Source organism: Ciona robusta, chromosome 1 (assembly GCF_009617815.1).
Source record: "Ciona robusta chromosome 1, ASM961781v2".
Classification (NCBI taxonomy): domain Eukaryota; kingdom Metazoa; phylum Chordata; class Ascidiacea; order Phlebobranchia; family Cionidae; genus Ciona; species Ciona robusta.
This window is the reverse complement of record NC_143235.1, coordinates 6,431,740-6,450,878: the sequence shown is the minus strand read 5'-3', so window position 1 is coordinate 6,450,878 and position 19,139 is coordinate 6,431,740. Positions and strand designations below refer to the sequence as shown.

The window sequence follows — 19,139 nt, the reverse complement described above, 5'->3', positions numbered from 1 at the left end:
TCAATTTAATGAGACAATAGATATGATTTTCATTTGTTTAAGGTTGTATTAGTAGTCATGCAATTCATCTGCATGCGGAATTAATTATGTTTTTGAGTTGTTGCGTTCATCGGCTATTATACTAGATAATATTTATGCAGTTCGTGTTACATTGCATTCTGTGATCTATAGTTTATATTTAAAAACTACAATGTTAATTCAACATGATATAACATAAATCTCTGTTTGCCAAAACATTTTAAACTAGCTTTCACAGCAAAGAACAAACATAATATAGATTAAGATAAATGTCATATAATTATCAATGTTTAAAAAAAACATGGTTCGCTTTTTTGAAAAAAGAAACAAAACTTTACAAAAACATATTTGGTTAAAAAGTATAAAACGTCCCCTAAATGTGTGGCAATACATAATTTTTTTACATCCTTAAATGTGCTGTGTGGCAACACATTAAGAAAGGTGTTAGAACATGATGTCGCACCACGTGACAATAAGTTGGTGACTGTCATCATGATCGACTTGTTACTCACGATTATTTAACTATCATACCTGATTAATTGGCAGTATACAAAACTCTAAATATTCAATTAATGGAGATTGTGCCTATCATAACCTTCACAAGAGCATTTCACGTTTGTAATTAGTTATAGATTTGATCACAAACATGGAAGCGCATCAACAATGGTAAAATATATAACGAAGTCCAATCACAAATAATTGATCGTGTTTTAAATAAAGGTTATATAAGTTTATTAAAGTGATTAAATTATAAAGCAACTTATTACATATGAATGAAAATAATTGATTAGCTTTTTCATGAAACAAATTATGCAATTTATATATTGCACTACACTGGAAGCTCATGGAAGTCTATACACAAGCTGTATGTAAAGAGGAAAAAGTGAATTTTTCATTAAGAACTTAATTATCTGTAACGCAAAAAAAGAATAAAATATATTGGTTGAAAAAATGTAGAATCATCAGGAAACTATACAAGAGTTCCTTCTTGTCCTTCACTGCTTTCAGACCAAAGTAAATCTTCCGCTGATGCAGACAGAGATTTGTTTTTCTTTTTACTATGTTTATACTGTTCGTTAAGTGGTTTGGGTCTACTTAACATTAAATCTGGTTGGTGTTGTTGATTTGTTAAGTTTGTCACGTTGTAAGTCTGTCCTAGTTTGACGATATGTGGCGACGGTTTGACATCTAATGGTCTTCTCCATGATTCTAGGTTTTTCCTATAAAAAAATTGATTAATAATTATCTAAAATAATTTTTAGCGTGTTGCATAAATTGGCAAAGTACTGCTGATATAAACCACAGATAAAATTAAATATTAGAAGGTGGCTTATATTCAACCTCATTTATGTTAAAGGGAAATATGACAGGAACAAGACTTTAAAAATGAATAGATGTGTCTAACATATAATATGGTACGATTAGGACAATGTGCACTAGGATTTTACGAAGTTTAGAAATAAACAAATAAAGTACAATTACTAACCTTTTATCTGATATTGTAAACATTGAATATTGATTTGCTTCTTTACTGACATTCTTCGCATTATGATGTGTCATGTGGTGGGGTAATGGGTCTTGTTGATTACTAGATGTCACTGGTGGATCGGTAAAATAGTTCTGTTCAGAATATTGAGCATATGGAACTAGTGGGTCAGTTCGAACATGCTTGATTGCTTTATTATGCGGGTTATGATGAATATAATGTTGAAGAACAAGCCGTTGTTTCATCTTATTATCAGTTATCATTCCTTGCTGGTGTGGGTGAATATTTTGGAGGGTGTTATTTTGTGGCAGCGGATGTTGATGGTGAATCACTGTTATTGATGTATGGAGTCAGTTACATGCAGTTAATCATTGTAAATAACACATACTACTATATTGCATGCACAAATATAAAACGGTATTTTACAAATAAGACATTATGTTTCCAAAAAAAACTAAAACAAAATTTGGGAACAAACCATTGGCTTTCAAGCATTACAATTGATGGTGTTTCTGTTTACCATATATGTAAGTTTCCCCTTGGGTAGGTAAAGTTCTTACAGTAATTGTGACATGCTTGAAAAATTGTCAAAACACATCTTGACTAATATTAGTTTGAAAATGAAAGTGGGTTTCATGTTATTACATAATCTAAAGTAAATGGGAAAGTGTTTTACCAGCATTGTGGTGAAACAATTTAAAACCCAATATTAATACCATTTTAAATATGTGCTATTTGTTATCATAAAATACAAACTAAAGAACAAATAAAAGTTTCAACAATTTAAATTTTCCAGTATAATTTTATACAATTAAACAATGCATCTATTAAACATTTGTGATCAGTGCATAGGTAAATATCACGAAACAAACTTGATAACGTTATATGGAAACCTGGGTATGAAGTATGTGTTGGCAGATGATAGAAGTTCATTCTTGGAGTGGAAGGTATAGTTGAAGAACTGGATGTTTGGAGATGTGTTTGATAATCTGGCCAGTTCTTCTGTTCATGTATTTGTAATAACATAAATGATAACGAATACCTAATCTACGTGATGGTTAAATATATTAGTCTCTCACTTCATGCTTTATTTGAGTAGTGTCAGGATTCTTGATTTTTTGGCTTGAACCATACGATATTCTCTTAGTTGCGATGTGATCTTTAAGCATACGTTGAATGTCCTGGGAAACCAAGCAATATATTTTATGTCAAATAAATAAATTTAGAAATTTACACCATGAACAGTAAATATTACAAAACAAAGGTGGTAATACCAGTCACATGGGTGGTGTATTGGAAAGCATCCATGGTGTCACACTGTTACCCTACACTTATTGCTAGGTTATGCTAATTCAGTAAAGACCAATGGTGAATATCTTTACCAAAGACATACTTGAGCATGCCAGAAGCATTTGGTTTTAAACCTAGATTACACAAGTGCCCTTCAAGTTGCAAAGAACCTGCCATACAAATATTCAAGAGACACAGATTAGTATTACACAAATCTGTGCAAAATTATTAAATCCAACTGAAGCAATTTGTTGTGTCTTCACTTCAGTGACAGCTTTTCTACTACAATCTTTCTATAGACTGTCTTAGCTACTCCTTTTATAAATTACCAAAAAGTTATTAAAAACAACACTTTCTTTTAAAAATAAAAATAAATGTAAAACCTCTTTTTTATATTGAGCACTGGCACTTTCAACGACACTTTCTCTGCTTCCATATTCGTGTAATGAAGGAACCCAACCCATTCCAATATCTCGGTAAACTTGATTGTTTAACGCATCACGGTGCATGTTTGGAATCGTTTGCTATTAAATGTGATAAAAAACTTTGTAATACAGAGAACCTTCTACCAGTAATAACAAGGATTGATTATAAATAAACTAACCGTTATGTTACGAGAATTTGAGCTCACTGCGTAGTGTGGTTGGGCACTTGAATATTTAGGCAACTGGCTTATTCTTGGCTGTTGCACGTACAAAGGTTGTTCTTCAAAGGTGGTTGGTTGTGAAGATTGAGCGACTGCTGTGGTTGGTTTACTTGATGGAAGCGTGAACGACAGTTGGCTTGAACTTCTTGTTAAATACTGCATCCTTATATTAAGATTTGTGTCAAACATTGCTGGTTGTAGATCCTGAGAATTGTTACTTTGGTTATCCAGATTATGTTCACTTATATTTGTAGACGAAGCATCTGAGCTTACTCTTGAATGATGTCTCTCAAAGTTCGAATCCTGATTTAAATTCTTTTGCATGTGGGCAGTTCGTTTCTCTAACCTAGCTTTATTTTTTCCAATAGCTTTACTATTGGTACGATATGCAGTGTGAGTTGGAGACTCTGTAAAACTGGAACTTCTTTTTCGAATATGATCAAAACCAGGTATTCGTGTTTCTTTGCCAACAAGACTTTCACTTCTGTGATAATCTTTTGGTCGTACATCATGCTGGGGGCGAACAGTGAATTGATGTGATGATGTCACAGGATTGCTTTGAACAGATAATTCTGACAGAGCGCTGTCACTAATCTATAATGTTAGAAACAATTAAAAATGCCATTAACTAAGTTCATATTAATGCAACTTACTTCACGTTTTAGTTTTGACATGTCGTAAACTAAACCTAAATCTCTGGTCTTGTGATTGTTATCGTTACTGTTTAGGTTGGATGGTTGGTTGTAATCCAAACACAGCAACTTGTTCGGTCGTAAATCTATTTGATAACCAAGTGGTGTTACATCAGCATCAGATGATCCTATTCGAGGTTTCTGAAAAAAATTTTAAAACATGAACCTATGTTAATTCATAGATAGATTACATAGAGTAGGGTGGGGGAAGATAGGACAACTTAGCACATAATATCCAGATATCCTGATCGTGTTTTAAACAATTAACAACGACCTATGATAGTCGTGATGATACAGTTTTATAATTTTTTAAATGTTTTTTGTTTACTACCAAATTGAATGAGAAAATAGGGTTAAAAGGTGTCCCATCTTCCCCCCCTCCTACTGTATTATAACTTATTATGTATAACGTACATAATACATAAAAGTTATATAATATAACTGATTGTAAATATAATGAACAGCATATTAATGTCATCACAGTTTGGGAACAGTTAGATACAAAAGTATGTAAGATTTGTTACATCAACTTAATGCCAAAATATTGAGATGTACCTCATCATGAATATCTTGATCCAGATGTTCCTCACTGTTCCTACCAGTATTTGAATCAGCATCAATACTATCTAAAGATGATTCGTGCCACCCTCGATTCACTTTTGTTCTAAACATTGAAAACACATGTTTTGATTTTTTGGATTTCTTTACTAAATAAACTTGTATGAAATATGAATTGATATAAATTCCCCAACATTAGTAAGTAAACAAAGTCCTTTCCTTGGGTTAAATTCTCATCATTACCTAATTGTTTTTATTTTGTTTAGGCAAAATTTACCGCTCATCCAATTAAACGTTTAATGACAAAAATACAAAAACAAGTGAGATATATTATGTTATTTTGTTTAGTTACCATTTTAATGATTATTTGCAACAATTTACCACTTAATTTCTTTGGTTAAATAAACCATTATCACTGTTTCACCCAATATTATGATTATCAGCTGTTTATTTGGCAAGAATTATGCATTTTTAATTTAGAATAATAAATTAAACCTTGGGTGTTCCCACTTCAATCGAATCCAATTTCGAATTGGAACATTTTCTTGTTTACTGTTCAACAGTGAACAGTGTGATGATGATATGGATTGGTTGGAAATTCGACCGTTTTTCATTTCATTCTTAGAGCTTCCTACACTAGATGTTCTTTCAAATGAAGGTGGTGGTGTCAGAGATCTAATAAGAACAATTGGCATGAAAAAAGGTCAATGACTAGTCTGAACTCAATATACATTTTTACAAATCTAAAGCTTTTGAAATGTAAATGCAAATCACTTTGTTGAAATCACTTCTTTGTATACAGCGAAATATAAATTGCACAAACCAGTAATATCTAAATGTGGTAGGTTAAGTAACCTGTGTATGGTAACACCATTATCATTATCAACTTCAGCGGATGATTCTTTTATTCCGCTCATCGCTGATGAAGGATGAGGAGGATGGGTGAGGTTGAGGAAAACTGGAGTACTGTGCGTGGATAACGCGTCTCCTCCACTGCTTAATGAAGTATCATCATCCAGAAGAAGAGCTTTGATTAAAATAATTTACCAACAAATTAAAAATAGCATAATTAATAATAAAACTATAATACCATCTGATAAAGAACTTCGTTCTGATTCTGTTTCTTCCCTTAAACTAATTCCACCATCTTCAAACAGAATGTCATCACATTGATCTGTTTCTAACGTTGAAGCTCGAACAGAAGGTTTCTGCCCACACCGATTCCGCACCACATTTATTTTATTCTCAACAACCTGAGGTGAGACACAGCAAATATAACACACACACAGTGCATGAAAAATAATGATAGTAAACTTTTTTTAAAGTAAATTTAGTTTTGTCACACAAAGCTGATTTATTGTTAAGTTTTCATAAAAACAGTTTAATAATAAAATGAGTTTAACATATATATATATAAATATATTTGATTATCAACAAGACAGTAATTATAGACATCAAAGAAAAGGTTATGATTACAATTTTAAATAAATCTCGGTCAATCCATACTATGATGCAATGAATTCACGTGTTAATCCCTACTATTTCATAACAAACACAAACAGTCTACCTGGCCAAGAAAAACATGGTAAGTATAAGGCTACAAAGCGAACCGAAAGCTTGAAAAGGAAAAATCTTGAGATTTAAATCACCTTATGGCGCGACCCAACCCTGTGCGACCGATACTTTGAGAACCACTGCTCAAATGGGATCTGTAGGTCATTTTTTCTAATGTGGTCCTAATTTTAATCTTATTTACAAGAAGATGAACTTTTTGTTTGCATGTCAACAACGTATTTTAAAACTTAATAGGGTTTCACCCGATACTGCTCGGTTGTTTTGCCGGATAGATTTTTGAATCTGTTAGAGTTTTGAAACATTTACAAACTAATTACATCTCTTCAGAAACTTGTAAATTCAGTAACAGTACTTAGGGTACGATTTTTGATAAAATCATAACTTTTTTTCAGTGAGACTTAGGGTGGCCTTATTAAGCGGTATTTGTAGTTTTGACACACATTATTTTCAGAAGCTGTCTCGATGTTTGAATATTTGGTGGTACTATTAGATTACATTGAAGTATTTTGATCCATATACAAACTTTAATTTATCGATAGTGTGCCCCTTTGGGCAAGAAACGCGAAAATATTTTATTCTTTTATTACTCACCTGTAATTTTTCAAGCGTCTTTTTATAAGAACCCAAACGTTTTGTTCGTGTTCGACCTTTGGTGTTTGGGTCAGAAGCAAGTTTCTTGGCAGCGTTTGCAATTTGCGTCAAAAGTTCAAATTCAGTTTCAAGTTGAGCCAAATTATTCATATCATCGCTATTTTCTGAGTTCAAACTTGGTGAAGATGAAATGGCAGTGCTGTCTGATGATCGGAAACCTTTCTCCTGGAAAAAAAAACAATTTCCAATTACAATTGGATAATTTCTTTTGTATTAAAAACATCATACATTGGAGAAAAATTGTTAAACATCATACAATGTAGAATAATTGTTTAAAGAAACCCTAATTATCCAGTTGAATCATAATGTTTACAATATAACTTAACAAATCAACCACTGGTATAAATGCTAACCACTAGATGCAGATATAGTGGAAAAGTAACATGCTTTGTAGCTACAGAAATATAATGTGTTTGGAGATAAATGTTGTTAAAGTATATTAACAACACACTTACTGCTACATTGTAAATATTTAAACTTAGATATGATTAACCGACCACTACGATTGTAACAATAACAACCCGTGTTATAATGCTGTTGATAATAATCTGCACAAATCAAAACAGGTGCTTGGGTATTAAAATAGAAATGTCTTTTTTTAAACAAATAATAATACTTACCTTGTTTGTTAGTTTCACTTTAAACTCGGCTCCAATCCTTTTATTTATCTTAGGCTGCTTTTCATCTGGATCCATGTAATGTATGTATTCTTGTGGTAATCTGCCTGTTAGATCCTGTTTGATAAAATATTGCAAGAAAATTGAACCAAAGGTGGAATAAACTGTACCACACTATGTAAGTGTCGTGTTTCAAACAACAATAAAGTATAAGCATATTAAAACACCATGTTTAAATAGGAAACATGAATGCTAACTCACAGCTTCTTTGAGGCAGACTTGTTTAAGTTCCTGAACTTTGTCATACAATCGATCTTCTAAATCAGTTTTATGTTTTTTTAAAGCAACCAACATTTGACATTTCGCAGCTCTCATTTCTGGGGCTTCATCTTTTGAACCTGTAACATAATGTATTTTGTTAATTGCATAAATGCTTACCAATTTTATATAAATAAATGATCACAAACCTTTTTTTACCATCACATCTAAATTTCGAATCTGTTTTCTTGTTAGTTCTGAAGAATCTTTAACTACATTTATAAGGCTCTCACGATTTGCCGTTATATCATTGCTGAGATTCACAATGCTGTTTGAAGCATGGCGTTTCACCTGAAAAGAATAAAATGTTAGGAACAAAGAAAGCCAAGATACAGATTGTAGAAAGCCATCACATGTGGTGTGTATCAAAACCTTACAATAAACTAACATCCGTTTAAATTGGTTGAGAACTTGAGATAAAATAAATGTACTTCATAAACAAAAAGAAATATCCTTGTTTATCTAAATACATTTCAGCTACAATAATGTTTACAGCTTGACAACACGTGGCTATGAATGTATAAAAGGAAAATCAAGGTTAACAACCAATTGAATTTATTTAAAACACAGTGAAAGTAGCCTTTCCTGTAATGACAGGACTAAGAAAGACTGTAAAAGTATACAGAGTATTGTTATGTGATAGCAATTAAAAGTTTAAAAAAATAAATATTATCTTTACTGTACACACATACATATGAAGTTTTAATATGCGGTACGATGGTTAGCAACTACAATACAACACAGGCGCTGCTGTGTAGGGAATTATTTACTGGACCACATAAACTAAAGAGTTTTAATAAGTAGTTATATTATGTAACGCTATGCAAAAACTGCTGACAGTTTGTTATAGGTTGTTTCTTTTATTCTTTATTATTCACTAACATGAATAAAAAGCAAAGTTGGCTTTAAATTAGTAGGTTGTACGTCTTTTTTTCTGTATTAGTATTAGTTAAAAGGGAAATGTTTCATTTCTACAAATAATACACACAGAATGATAAAACTTATGTTTAATTTTTATTTTAGTAGGAACCATCTAAAGAAAACTGATTACTTTTTCATTTAAGTTAGACAGTCCATACACCTTCTACACTATATCAGTTAGTTATCATATTCCGGATAGCAAGAGGGGTATGAAAAATAAAGACGTTGGTATTATACGACTATCATTGCCCCATCATACAAGGTTACTTAAGTGTCATTTATTGAATCATATATTTTTATTAATATAAAGATAATACAATGCTAGTTTTATAACACATGTCATTAATAAGTACTTTTCTATGGTTAACCAATTTAATTTCCATTAATTTTGCCTTATATTTATACTTCCAACACCTTTTGTACCTTGCTTTGCTTGCATTGCAAGTAAAAGTGATGTTGGTCAATAGCCATAACCCAAATTGACTTGATAAGTGCTGGTGAACCATACCAAGCATGAACTTTAACTTCAGAAGAAACTTTCCTTCTCGCATCACCAAATTGTTCTTTGGAAAATAGACCTTCTGTTCTTTGATGTTTATCATTTACTTCAATTGAAAACTTTCTCTCCCGAAAATACAAATTCTCCAACTGTTGCCAACTGAAACTCTAAATGAGAGAAAACAGGCAATACTACTTGCACACTTTCACAAACAATAATTAACACAGGAATGAAGTACCTACAATGTTACTACAATGTGTACACAAAATAAGCAATTACCTTTACAGGATTTACTTTATCATGAACATCATATTGATGAATTCCTTTGTAACTGAGACCAAGTAACCAGGTTGTTCCTCCTTTATCCTGCAATAGATGGAAGTAATCAAACTGTTTATTCCATACCACAGATGACTGTTATAAATTTATTTGTGAAATACAATGATATTCAGAATGTTTGACAAGTTGGTATAAAGAAAGTATAAAGTACATATATTATATATACCTAACTTCCTTTATTTCGATTAGACTACTTTGACAACTAGTTATTAATCACAAGTTTGGCGGATTAAATAAATACTCTTTTAATAATTTATTTACAGTTAAATTTCCTTTTTTTGCCAACACTATATAAACTCTGCAGAAGAACAATGTGTTACTACACCATTATACTACCTTATGGGGCAGCTACCGCATATATAGGAAGCCTATTGCCTTAATATCCGGATATATTATACTAATTACTTGCTCATAAGGAACTAATAAATAATTACTGATTTTATTTGATTGTAAAAGTACATAGAGAGCTTCTATGCTGAAACATACTGTTAGTATATTCGTGTTAATTCACACAATCATTAATAATCAGTTGAATTGTTATTAGTAACACAAGCACCCACATCTGTAACCTATGCTGTAGCTGTAAGCAAAGAATCTCTGAATGTAAACATCTTCGTGAAAACGAGACAAGTACAATGATAAGCCAATTACAGATTTTAAAATGTTTATAAGTAAACATAAGCATGAGTTTACAGTGTTGTAAAGAGACTCTAATCAACTAAAATAAACAATGGTATTAATTTTATTAAAGCTTCCAAGCATCTGTGTTTTATTAACAAAAAAGTTGATATTGTAAGTAATACCTTAACTTTGAAGTAGTGAACCCCATATGTTGGCACAGTTTCAATCGTCGTCAAATAACTGGAAAATAATTCACATAAAACACAATATTCAGGTATTAACAAAATCACAATGGCACCATTTATATGATATTAATTACCAAAGCAAATATGGTTAACAGAAAATCAAACCTGGTTATGGCTTTTCCTATGCTGTAATCTTTCAGGTCTTTGTAGATTTTCAAAACAGCATTTTCACTATTTGAAAACATGAATAAGAAAACAGAAATACATTTTCTGTGTAACACATGAAGAATTTTAAACAACTACTGCAAAGATTATAAAACAACAAAAACTAGTTACTTTAATATTAAAGCAATTACTTAATGTGATAACTGTTAATACTATTGAATAACCATAATAGAAATGACACAAGAATAAGGTCTATGTTGTTGCTGACATACCACTCCATGCAGGTAAAATCTCTCAGCACTTTGTTCGATAAAACTGAAGATTTTCTCAACTGTCGAATAGCAGTGTCAGCACTGAAATAAATAATAAGAAAGTCATTTATTAATATGCGAAAGAAGAATACTGTTTAATATTTAGGTGTACTTACTCTTTATAATCACCGTAGTATGTCTGCAAAAAAACATATATATATATATTAAATATATATATATATAAAATACATATATTTATTTATTTAATAAATCATTATAGGATTTGCGCTAAACTTATAACATATATACTTCATGAAAACATACAAAACTTAAATTACATCCAGGTGAATTTAAATGAAAAGTTTTAGGGAAATTGGTCATGTGGGGTAAGATGGGTATAATTGCAAAAAAAGCTTTTGTGTTTATTTCGTCAGCTATTTCATATTAAATTAAGATGAATTACATGCAATAAAGTAGCAAATCGGTGTATTTCAGATGGAAAACAAAATAGAAAAACACTTTTGGGCCAGCGTCTGTTACCGGCAAAAAATGGGGACCAAACAAATACGTTGACATATATTTCATTTTTCTGTACATGTCAATATAAAAACAAATATATATAATATCTAAAAAGGTAAAAAAAGTTAGCCTAGCATAAAGCCTGTTATTTTGATCCTTACACAAGATAGTTCTACACAGTTCGGAACAGCTTTAACTTATTTTTACATGTTGGTCTGCATGCGAATCAGCACAATAAACCTTAATCACCCACATATTGGTGGTAATAATGTTAATCTAACTTAAAAGTAGTCTGTTCTACAAAATCACTGTAAAATGATTTGCAGTTTTCAAATTGCAACCTGCTAATTTAAACCTTGTATGACAAAACAATCCTACGCTAATGCTATCAGATGAAATGACTAAAGTTACCTGTAATACAAAAGCTGCCAACCGAAATTCCGTATTGTTGTCAACTTCTAGATGGCCCTGCCATGTAGTTGTAGTAAGTCAAATCTTAATGCTTAAAATACAAACAAATACATACCTTGTACACTAATGATTTTAAGTAAAGAAAGTAAAGCTCAGCAGTTGTAGCACTTTTAAGTAACTTGACATTTTCAACAAAAAATCTTTATAAAAAAGAGAAACCCATTGTTACAAATACCAAGTAAAATATTATATTACTTACTTGACAGCAAATAACAAATCGATTCTACTTGAAGATTTCTTGACAACGTCATGGTCAAATAATAATTTGTCAGCTTGTAACCAAGAGTAATGACCACTATAAAAAGAAAATAAAAAAAACAAAATAAAATTCGTCTTAACGGCTTTAGCATTTAACGGAACTATTATTATTTTTCAAATCTAATTTTCAATGATTATCATAATATGTAAATGCAAATAATATAATGGACGAACCAATGTTTCACTGACCGTCAGTTTAATTTACATAAATTTAATTAAGCAGCGATGTAGGTTGGTATTAATCACAAATGTTTGGGTAAAAATAATATTTTGATTGTTACTATTTGTTAAAGTATAAGTATTACATATATATTTTATTGCATATTGTAACAACGCAAACAGCTAGAATAATTATTCCATAAAAAGAGATTAAAGGGTACTAGCCCAAAAATTATGAAAACACTTTCCAAACCTGTCACTTTTGTAAGCAATTCCAAAATATTCCTTCTCTCTTAACTTAAAATGAGCAGCAACGATTTCTAGCAAATCTCTTGCAAGATGTTTGGACTAAATATAATATGAATTAATAAACAAGTATCAATATTAAGTTTTTGCGCAATCGTGTAACCACAGGAGTTACAGCAAGTGTTTTGTTACGCCAACATCCTGGTATGGTTATATAATTTAATATTTATATATTTAGCCAATTCACATATTAAAAATGAAAATTTGTATATGGATAGAGATGCCCAAATGTGACCTAAAGGTACCATCAAAGTTTCCTAAAATAATACAGCTTTTAAAAAAATTGCGTGGAAAAAAACCCTGGAGTATGACAAATTCCGCTGCTTCGAGGATGCATGGGATTTCCCATAAGAAAAAAAATCACTCAACTTTGATTGTTCTATTTTCTAAAATACTGAAGAAAATTCAAATTTTATTTTGGATTTAGTATAGTGAATGCTTCTTCTATGTGAATATATAAAAAAATATAAAAATGTAAACTTTATTATGTTTTAATTTTTCGATTGAACCTAACTACATACCAGATTGTTCTGACTAAGCAATTTTTCAAATCTAATATTCACACGAACAACTGACTTTTTTATAAGGAAAATGGTACAGAAGGTACCAGTGAGACATATTGAACATTTTAATATAAAAAAGCGTTAAAAATTAACTAATATGAAAAAATGTGCTGAGTCAGCATATTATGTATGTTCAATCGAAAATTAAAACATAATAAAGTCTATGTTTTACAATTTTTTTATATATTCCTGAAGAAGAAGCATTCATTATAGCAAATCAGAAATAAAATTTAAACTTTCTTCAGTATTTTAGAAACTAAAAATGAACACAGTTGAGTGAAATTATTTCTTATGGGAAATCCCATGCATTGCGCCACAGCCAATTTTTTTTTACTCCAGCAGTTGAATTTGCGGTTTTAAAACTCATTTTTTTTAAAAGCTGTGTATTTTGAAACTTTATTGGTACCTTTAGATCACATTTGAGCATATCTATCAATACACAAATTTTGATTTTTCGTTGGTATGCCCCTTTAAACTATCAATTATGCAAGCATCACAAAAACATTACTTGTACAGAAAGCTCCAGCTTCCTATCATTGGGAAGATATATGCAGCATTTTTTTCCTTCGGCCATTCTGGTAAGTACTACAGCTCAGGTCATTAATGATTTGGCAGGTAAACTTGACAAGCACAATGTTACAATCTTTGAAAATACAGTAACCTGAATTAGATTATGAACTTTCTTACCATCGGACCTTTTTATAAAAACATGGTTTATTTCAATCTTTAGTTAATACAATTCTCTTGAATAATTATAACGAAAAAAATCACAGTCAGATCAATCGTGCTAGTTCTTTATCAAAAATTTACCCTCTATATGAAAAACCAGGTGCGAGTGAAAAATCCTCCCTCCACCTTATAACACAGGGGAAGGGTTAGCACCATTTTTTCATATTGAGGGGAAATTTTTGATAAAGAACACATGGAGCTATACAGAGAAGACGGAAAAATTTTTCCGCTAGGAGGCGATGACAAATTCGTAGGGGTTTATACACATAAGATATAAACCCCTAACACTAACCCCTAACACTAACCCCCAACCCCTAACCCCCAACTCCTAACCCCAAACTCGTCAAACAAAATAAAACTTGAAAAAAAATATAAAAAAAGTATTCCACTGTGCGGGACTCGAACCCGGTAAAAATGAAACAAAGAGAGTTTACGACCGCACGCAAACCGCTACACCACACACTCGACGACAGTAAACGCAACGAAAGAGCGTATATAACCGACCTAATGTGGGAAATATGTTCTTACTAGTGTTTTATGTATTTAGAAAGGTATTTTTATTATTTAATTAATTTGTTTTACACTTATTAACACTTTGTAGTGCTGTTTTGTTCGTTTTTCCTTATTTTTTAATTTAAATAATTACCGCCTCTAGCGGAAAAAATTTTCCGTCTTCTTTGTATAGTCCCATGTATAAAGAACTAGCACGGTGCTAGTGAAGAATCTCCCCTCCCCCACCTTATTTGCTAACCACTAACCCCCAACCCCTATAACCACTAACTACTAACCTCTTAATCGTCAACACCCAACCTCTTAACCTAGGGGTTAGCAAATAAGGCGGGGGAAGATTCGGTGCTAGTGAAGAATCTCCCCCCACCTTATTTGATAACCACTAACCCCCTAGGTTAGGTGTTGATGATTAGGGGGTTAGTGGGTATAGGGGTTAGCAAATAAGGTGGGGGAGGGAAGATTCTTCACTAGCACCAATTTGTTTATTGTACAAGGTTAATTCAGTCACCCTCATGGTTTAAACCAAAACGTTATTTTAGTTGTATAGTGATAAGCTATAATGAAAACGAATAGGTACTAAACGTTTAAGAGATGGTAGCACCAAACAAAGTTAAAACAATAAAAAAATAATCGACCGAACACATTACACAGCTGACTTAATTGTTATGTACCGTAACGTCCATACTGAAACAACAAACTAGTTGGGAGTCACAGTGGCGGTACAGACCCATTTTCGTCGAACAAATGTTGAGCACGTAATGGCCATACATACCTCATCGTCCAAAAGTTGTTGTTGCTCTTGTTTTTTTTTGTTCTTTATCACAATCCTTTCTTAATTCTTTATAACTTAATTCCTAACGCTTGCATTGGATATTTAATATCTTAAACGAAATGCAGTTATAACATATATCTAATTGGAACAAATGTTCAGATTTAAAACGGCATAATTATAGGAATCAATTAACAATTCCTGTCCTGCTTTATCAAAAAAGTCCAAAATGTAAGAAAACGGCTTCGTAAAATAATTAGAGGGTTAGCGGTACTGTTTTGAAGTTGATTACATCTGAGGATAAATAGAAATAAAAATAAAAAGCAGTAGCACTTAAGCACCAATCTGCAAAATTAGAATATTGCGTTCCAATCTTAAACACATTTACTCTTTAAGATGCCAACGGTTAAACAGAATTGTACAATGTTTATTTATCAAGTAAGTTACACTTATTCGTTTATAGGCAACGTCTCCTTTAGTAACATTTTTATACTGAATTGTACTTTTTCATTAAAGCTATGTTGTCTTGTTTACCAAGGTAGGTTTAGTATATAGTTACATTTGTTCCACTATATGTTGTCTTGTTTACCAAGGTAGGTTTAGTATATAGTTACATTTGTTCCACTTACATTTGTTCCACTGAAAAGTATGAAGAAACGAATGATTGCAGCTTGCTTTATTCTTGCGTGACCGCGTAACTTTTTCTTCGCGTGGAACGACAGTGGTAGTACCGACGAACCTTGAACCCGTAACCTCTTAGTTGGACGCATGCGCGCTAACAGCGGTGACACGGCGCCAGGCTAATATAGTAAAGTGGGATAAGTTAAAAAAAATAGGACAAGTTGGCACAGTTGTTTAAATCTTCTTTTCGGCCCCCGTTTGTTGGTAGACGACAACAACTGTTGCAATATATTTCGACAGTGGTTCTTAATATCTTACAAAGCGCGTGATACATAATGAGATACTATGTGTTAAAAGTGTCCCATCTTCCCCCACACTACTATATATATAGTGGGGTGGGGAAGATGGAAGACCTTTAGCACAAAATATATAAATATCTTCATCGTGTTTTAAACAATTAACAACGGTCTATGGAAGTCGCGAGGACAAGGTTTTATAATTCTTTGAATGTTCTTTGTTTACTACCAAAATGTACGAGAAAATAGAATGAAAAGGCGTCCCATCTTCTCCCATCCTACTATATTAGAAAATAGTTGTTTTGCCCTATGACTTTAAATTAAGTCAAAAAAGGAAGAAAAACTACATAAAGCGCCCTCGATTCCATTGACTACAAAGTAAACGGGAACGACCCGCGAAAGAAAGAGCATGTATCACCTCTCTCCTTTACCGACTTCGGAAATGCGCGTTCTACTTATTTTTATTTCTGTGAGATATAGCCGTTGGACACAATCGCACTGATCAATCAGAATGTTCTGCCGCGTAACGGTTCATTGCATTTACATATAAATATTTACATCAATGTAGTTGATTTTTTGGGAATCGGGAGCGTTGTTGGTTGGCACCACAGTAGGCAGGCCCAAAGTTAGTATAGACCAAGTTAGGAAACGGCGCTCGTGTCCGCCATTACGGAGCCCACAGAGCGTGAATCGCCTATACAAATGCATGGTCGGCATGTGTTCATTTAGTTCTTGTAAGCGATACAAAGCTAGAAAACACGTATAGCGGTTGTTTTATTATTTAAAATATATTTTTTTAATATAAATCTTGTTATATAATATTAAATCTAGGAATTAATGTGAAGTAAATTAATATTTTGACTGGTTTTCGGCGTACAGTGTGGTTTAATAGGGTACTTTACGTTGGCGATTAAGACTAGCAGCAATCACCTTAGTTTACATAATAGTATATGATCATACCTACGAATCTACAGAGCCATTCTTTACTACATTTATAATCCAACATGAGTGGACATGCAGCTCTAAACTGCTTAAGTACTAGCAGATAAGGTGTTCGCGTTTTCCGATTTCATAAAGACCCGGAACGCAGAAAAGGTAGCTTACTAATTCAAGCAGAGGACCAAAAACAGTAACTCAGTATTGTTTTCCTCAATGTCACTTCGATATTAGGCAAATCTTACAAAGATACCTTAAGTTTCGTTGCCGGGTATACGTGTTAAGTTTGTGAGCCAAAAAGTAAAATCACGGCAATTGACATGCAAAACTGCAGCTAGATACACCAGTTTATGGTAATGTTATGCGTTTTTGTTTGTATTTTTGTATTTTAAACATGTTCTTTTATGTTTTTAGTTAGTAAACTTGATATTTTCTGTTTTTTTACTCTTTAATCGATTAAGTGTTTAATAAAAGTTAATTATTTTTGTGAGGTTTATTATTGTGATAAGATATAACATTAGTAGAAAGCCATTTTTACGCGCAGAAGTGCTTGGTTTTTAAAAAATCGCAATAATTAAACGATAAACAGCACCCAGCAATGATAAAATGCTATGCCGTCGGCTCCGTAATGGTGGCGACTATGACGTCATAGACGCGAGACAATGGATAACAAGACTCGTTGTTGAGCACGGTAGTGGTCATATAGATCCTTTTTCGTCGAACAGTTGTTCTTGGCTTTGTTGTTGTTGCTGATGGGGCGATTTTTTCCGCACTTATCTTAATTCTCAATTCTAGCATTTTTCTTTAATCTCCTGATTGAAATCAAATCGTAATATATATTTATAACTTTTAGACTAAATTTTCAGATTTAAAACCGCACAATTAGCGTGTGTGCACCGAAGCGTAGACGAGTGCCTTTTTCTTATCGTTATCTTCGGTATAAATACCGCGTCTCTCGTTTCTTCGCTTTTTTAGTTTACCGCTCGTGTTTTCTAGCTTTGTATCGCTTACATGAACTAAATGCACACATGCCGACCATGCATTTGTATAGGCGATTCACGCTCTGTGGGCTCCGTAATGGCGGACACGAGCGCCGTTTCCTAACTTGGTCTATACTAACTTTGGGCAGGCCTAATGCTTGAATATGTCTTAACTCAGATTTTGCGTAGTAAACATATTTATATTAATCTACGTAGATTTCGGTATGGACTGTTTTCTCAATAAACTTGAAGCTTATTACTTTATAAAAATGCTTTATTAATGTTTTATTTATTAAATATACTACAATAAATTGACTAATTATAACAGTTAAATCAATAAATTAGAAGGTACCAAAAATGGCGGTTTCCTTTGGTTTAATTAGTGCATGTACGCAACATAGCGGACATAGCGAATATTGTGGACATAGTGGACATGCACTAAATTAAAGGGACCGAAAATGGCCGCTATAATATCTGTATTCTAGGATCACCTTGGTCCACTTTTTCTATGGGCTTCCGTTTTATTGAGCACGGTAGTGGTCATATAAATATGTCGGTATAAACACCGCGTCTCTCGTTTCTTCGCTCTTTTAGTCTACCGCTCGCAATAACTCATTATGCAGCCGCCACAATATAACCACACAATTAGCGTGTGTGCACCGAAGCGTAGACGAGTGCCTTTTTCCTATCGTTATCTTCGGTATAAACACCGCGTCTCTCGTTTCTACGCTCTTTTAGTTTACCGCTCGTAATAAATCATTATGCACCCGCTACAATATGAATAATACAAGAGATCACAGATCTAATGCATGAGCACGGTATACACTAATTAGCATAGTATTAATTAACCTTATCACAGCATAGATACCTAAACACATGTTTAGGTATCTATGATCATGATTTAATGCCACTACCGTGCTCAATAACTTCTAGCATAATACTGCATTAGATTACCTATAATACTGCATGATTACGGTTGATCCTATAATACTGCGTGATTACGGTTGATCCAAATTCACAAAAAGAAACGGCTTTAAGCGACGACAAGGTTAACTAGTGTAAGTTTACATGTCAACACATAGTACAGGAGTTGTACAAATCGTATTTACACATATTTTTTACCAAACTTTCAATCCTTATACGTCTTAAGTTTAATGAGTTATATTACACGAATAAATGCAAACTATCTA

At 32.4% G+C, this 19,139-nt stretch overlaps 1 protein-coding gene across 7 annotated transcripts in view; it reads right to left on the bottom strand.

Annotated features, from left to right (window-relative positions):
* Window positions 1–622: 622 nt before the first annotated feature.
* LOC149741858 (uncharacterized) overlaps window positions 623–19,139 on the bottom strand; it is a 54,663-nt gene continuing 36,146 nt past the window's right edge. The window contains exons 1-27 of one of the 7 annotated variants that reach the window (XM_089887475.1): window positions 15,019–15,037; window positions 13,617–13,751; window positions 12,493–12,587; window positions 12,022–12,117; window positions 11,878–11,962; window positions 11,763–11,819; window positions 11,009–11,031; window positions 10,854–10,934; window positions 10,582–10,647; window positions 10,414–10,471; window positions 9,551–9,637; window positions 9,196–9,438; window positions 8,001–8,142; window positions 7,795–7,931; window positions 7,537–7,650; window positions 6,857–7,081; window positions 5,781–5,943; window positions 5,546–5,717; window positions 5,186–5,365; window positions 4,688–4,796; window positions 4,094–4,273; window positions 3,399–4,034; window positions 3,178–3,318; window positions 2,584–2,685; window positions 2,398–2,506; window positions 1,505–1,835; window positions 623–1,238 (exon numbers count right to left, since the gene is read on the bottom strand). In XM_089887475.1, the coding sequence (XP_089743601.1) occupies window positions 989–1,238; window positions 1,505–1,835; window positions 2,398–2,506; window positions 2,584–2,685; window positions 3,178–3,318; window positions 3,399–4,034; window positions 4,094–4,273; window positions 4,688–4,796; window positions 5,186–5,365; window positions 5,546–5,717; window positions 5,781–5,943; window positions 6,857–7,081; window positions 7,537–7,650; window positions 7,795–7,931; window positions 8,001–8,142; window positions 9,196–9,438; window positions 9,551–9,637; window positions 10,414–10,471; window positions 10,582–10,647; window positions 10,854–10,934; window positions 11,009–11,031; window positions 11,763–11,819; window positions 11,878–11,962; window positions 12,022–12,117; window positions 12,493–12,587; window positions 13,617–13,682 (3,948 nt within the window). In that variant the 5' untranslated portion in view covers window positions 13,683–13,751; window positions 15,019–15,037 and the 3' untranslated portion in view covers window positions 623–988. Of the gene's footprint in view, window positions 1,239–1,504; window positions 1,836–2,397; window positions 2,507–2,583; window positions 2,686–3,177; window positions 3,319–3,398; window positions 4,035–4,093; window positions 4,274–4,687; window positions 4,797–5,185; window positions 5,366–5,545; window positions 5,718–5,780; window positions 5,944–6,856; window positions 7,082–7,536; window positions 7,651–7,794; window positions 7,932–8,000; window positions 8,143–9,195; window positions 9,439–9,550; window positions 9,638–10,413; window positions 10,472–10,581; window positions 10,648–10,853; window positions 10,935–11,008; window positions 11,032–11,762; window positions 11,820–11,877; window positions 11,963–12,021; window positions 12,118–12,492; window positions 12,588–13,616; window positions 14,022–15,018; window positions 15,038–19,139 lie in introns of those variants that run through there. The other 6 variants (XM_089887571.1, XM_089887483.1, XM_089887726.1 and 3 more) reach the window with 6 other exon arrangements.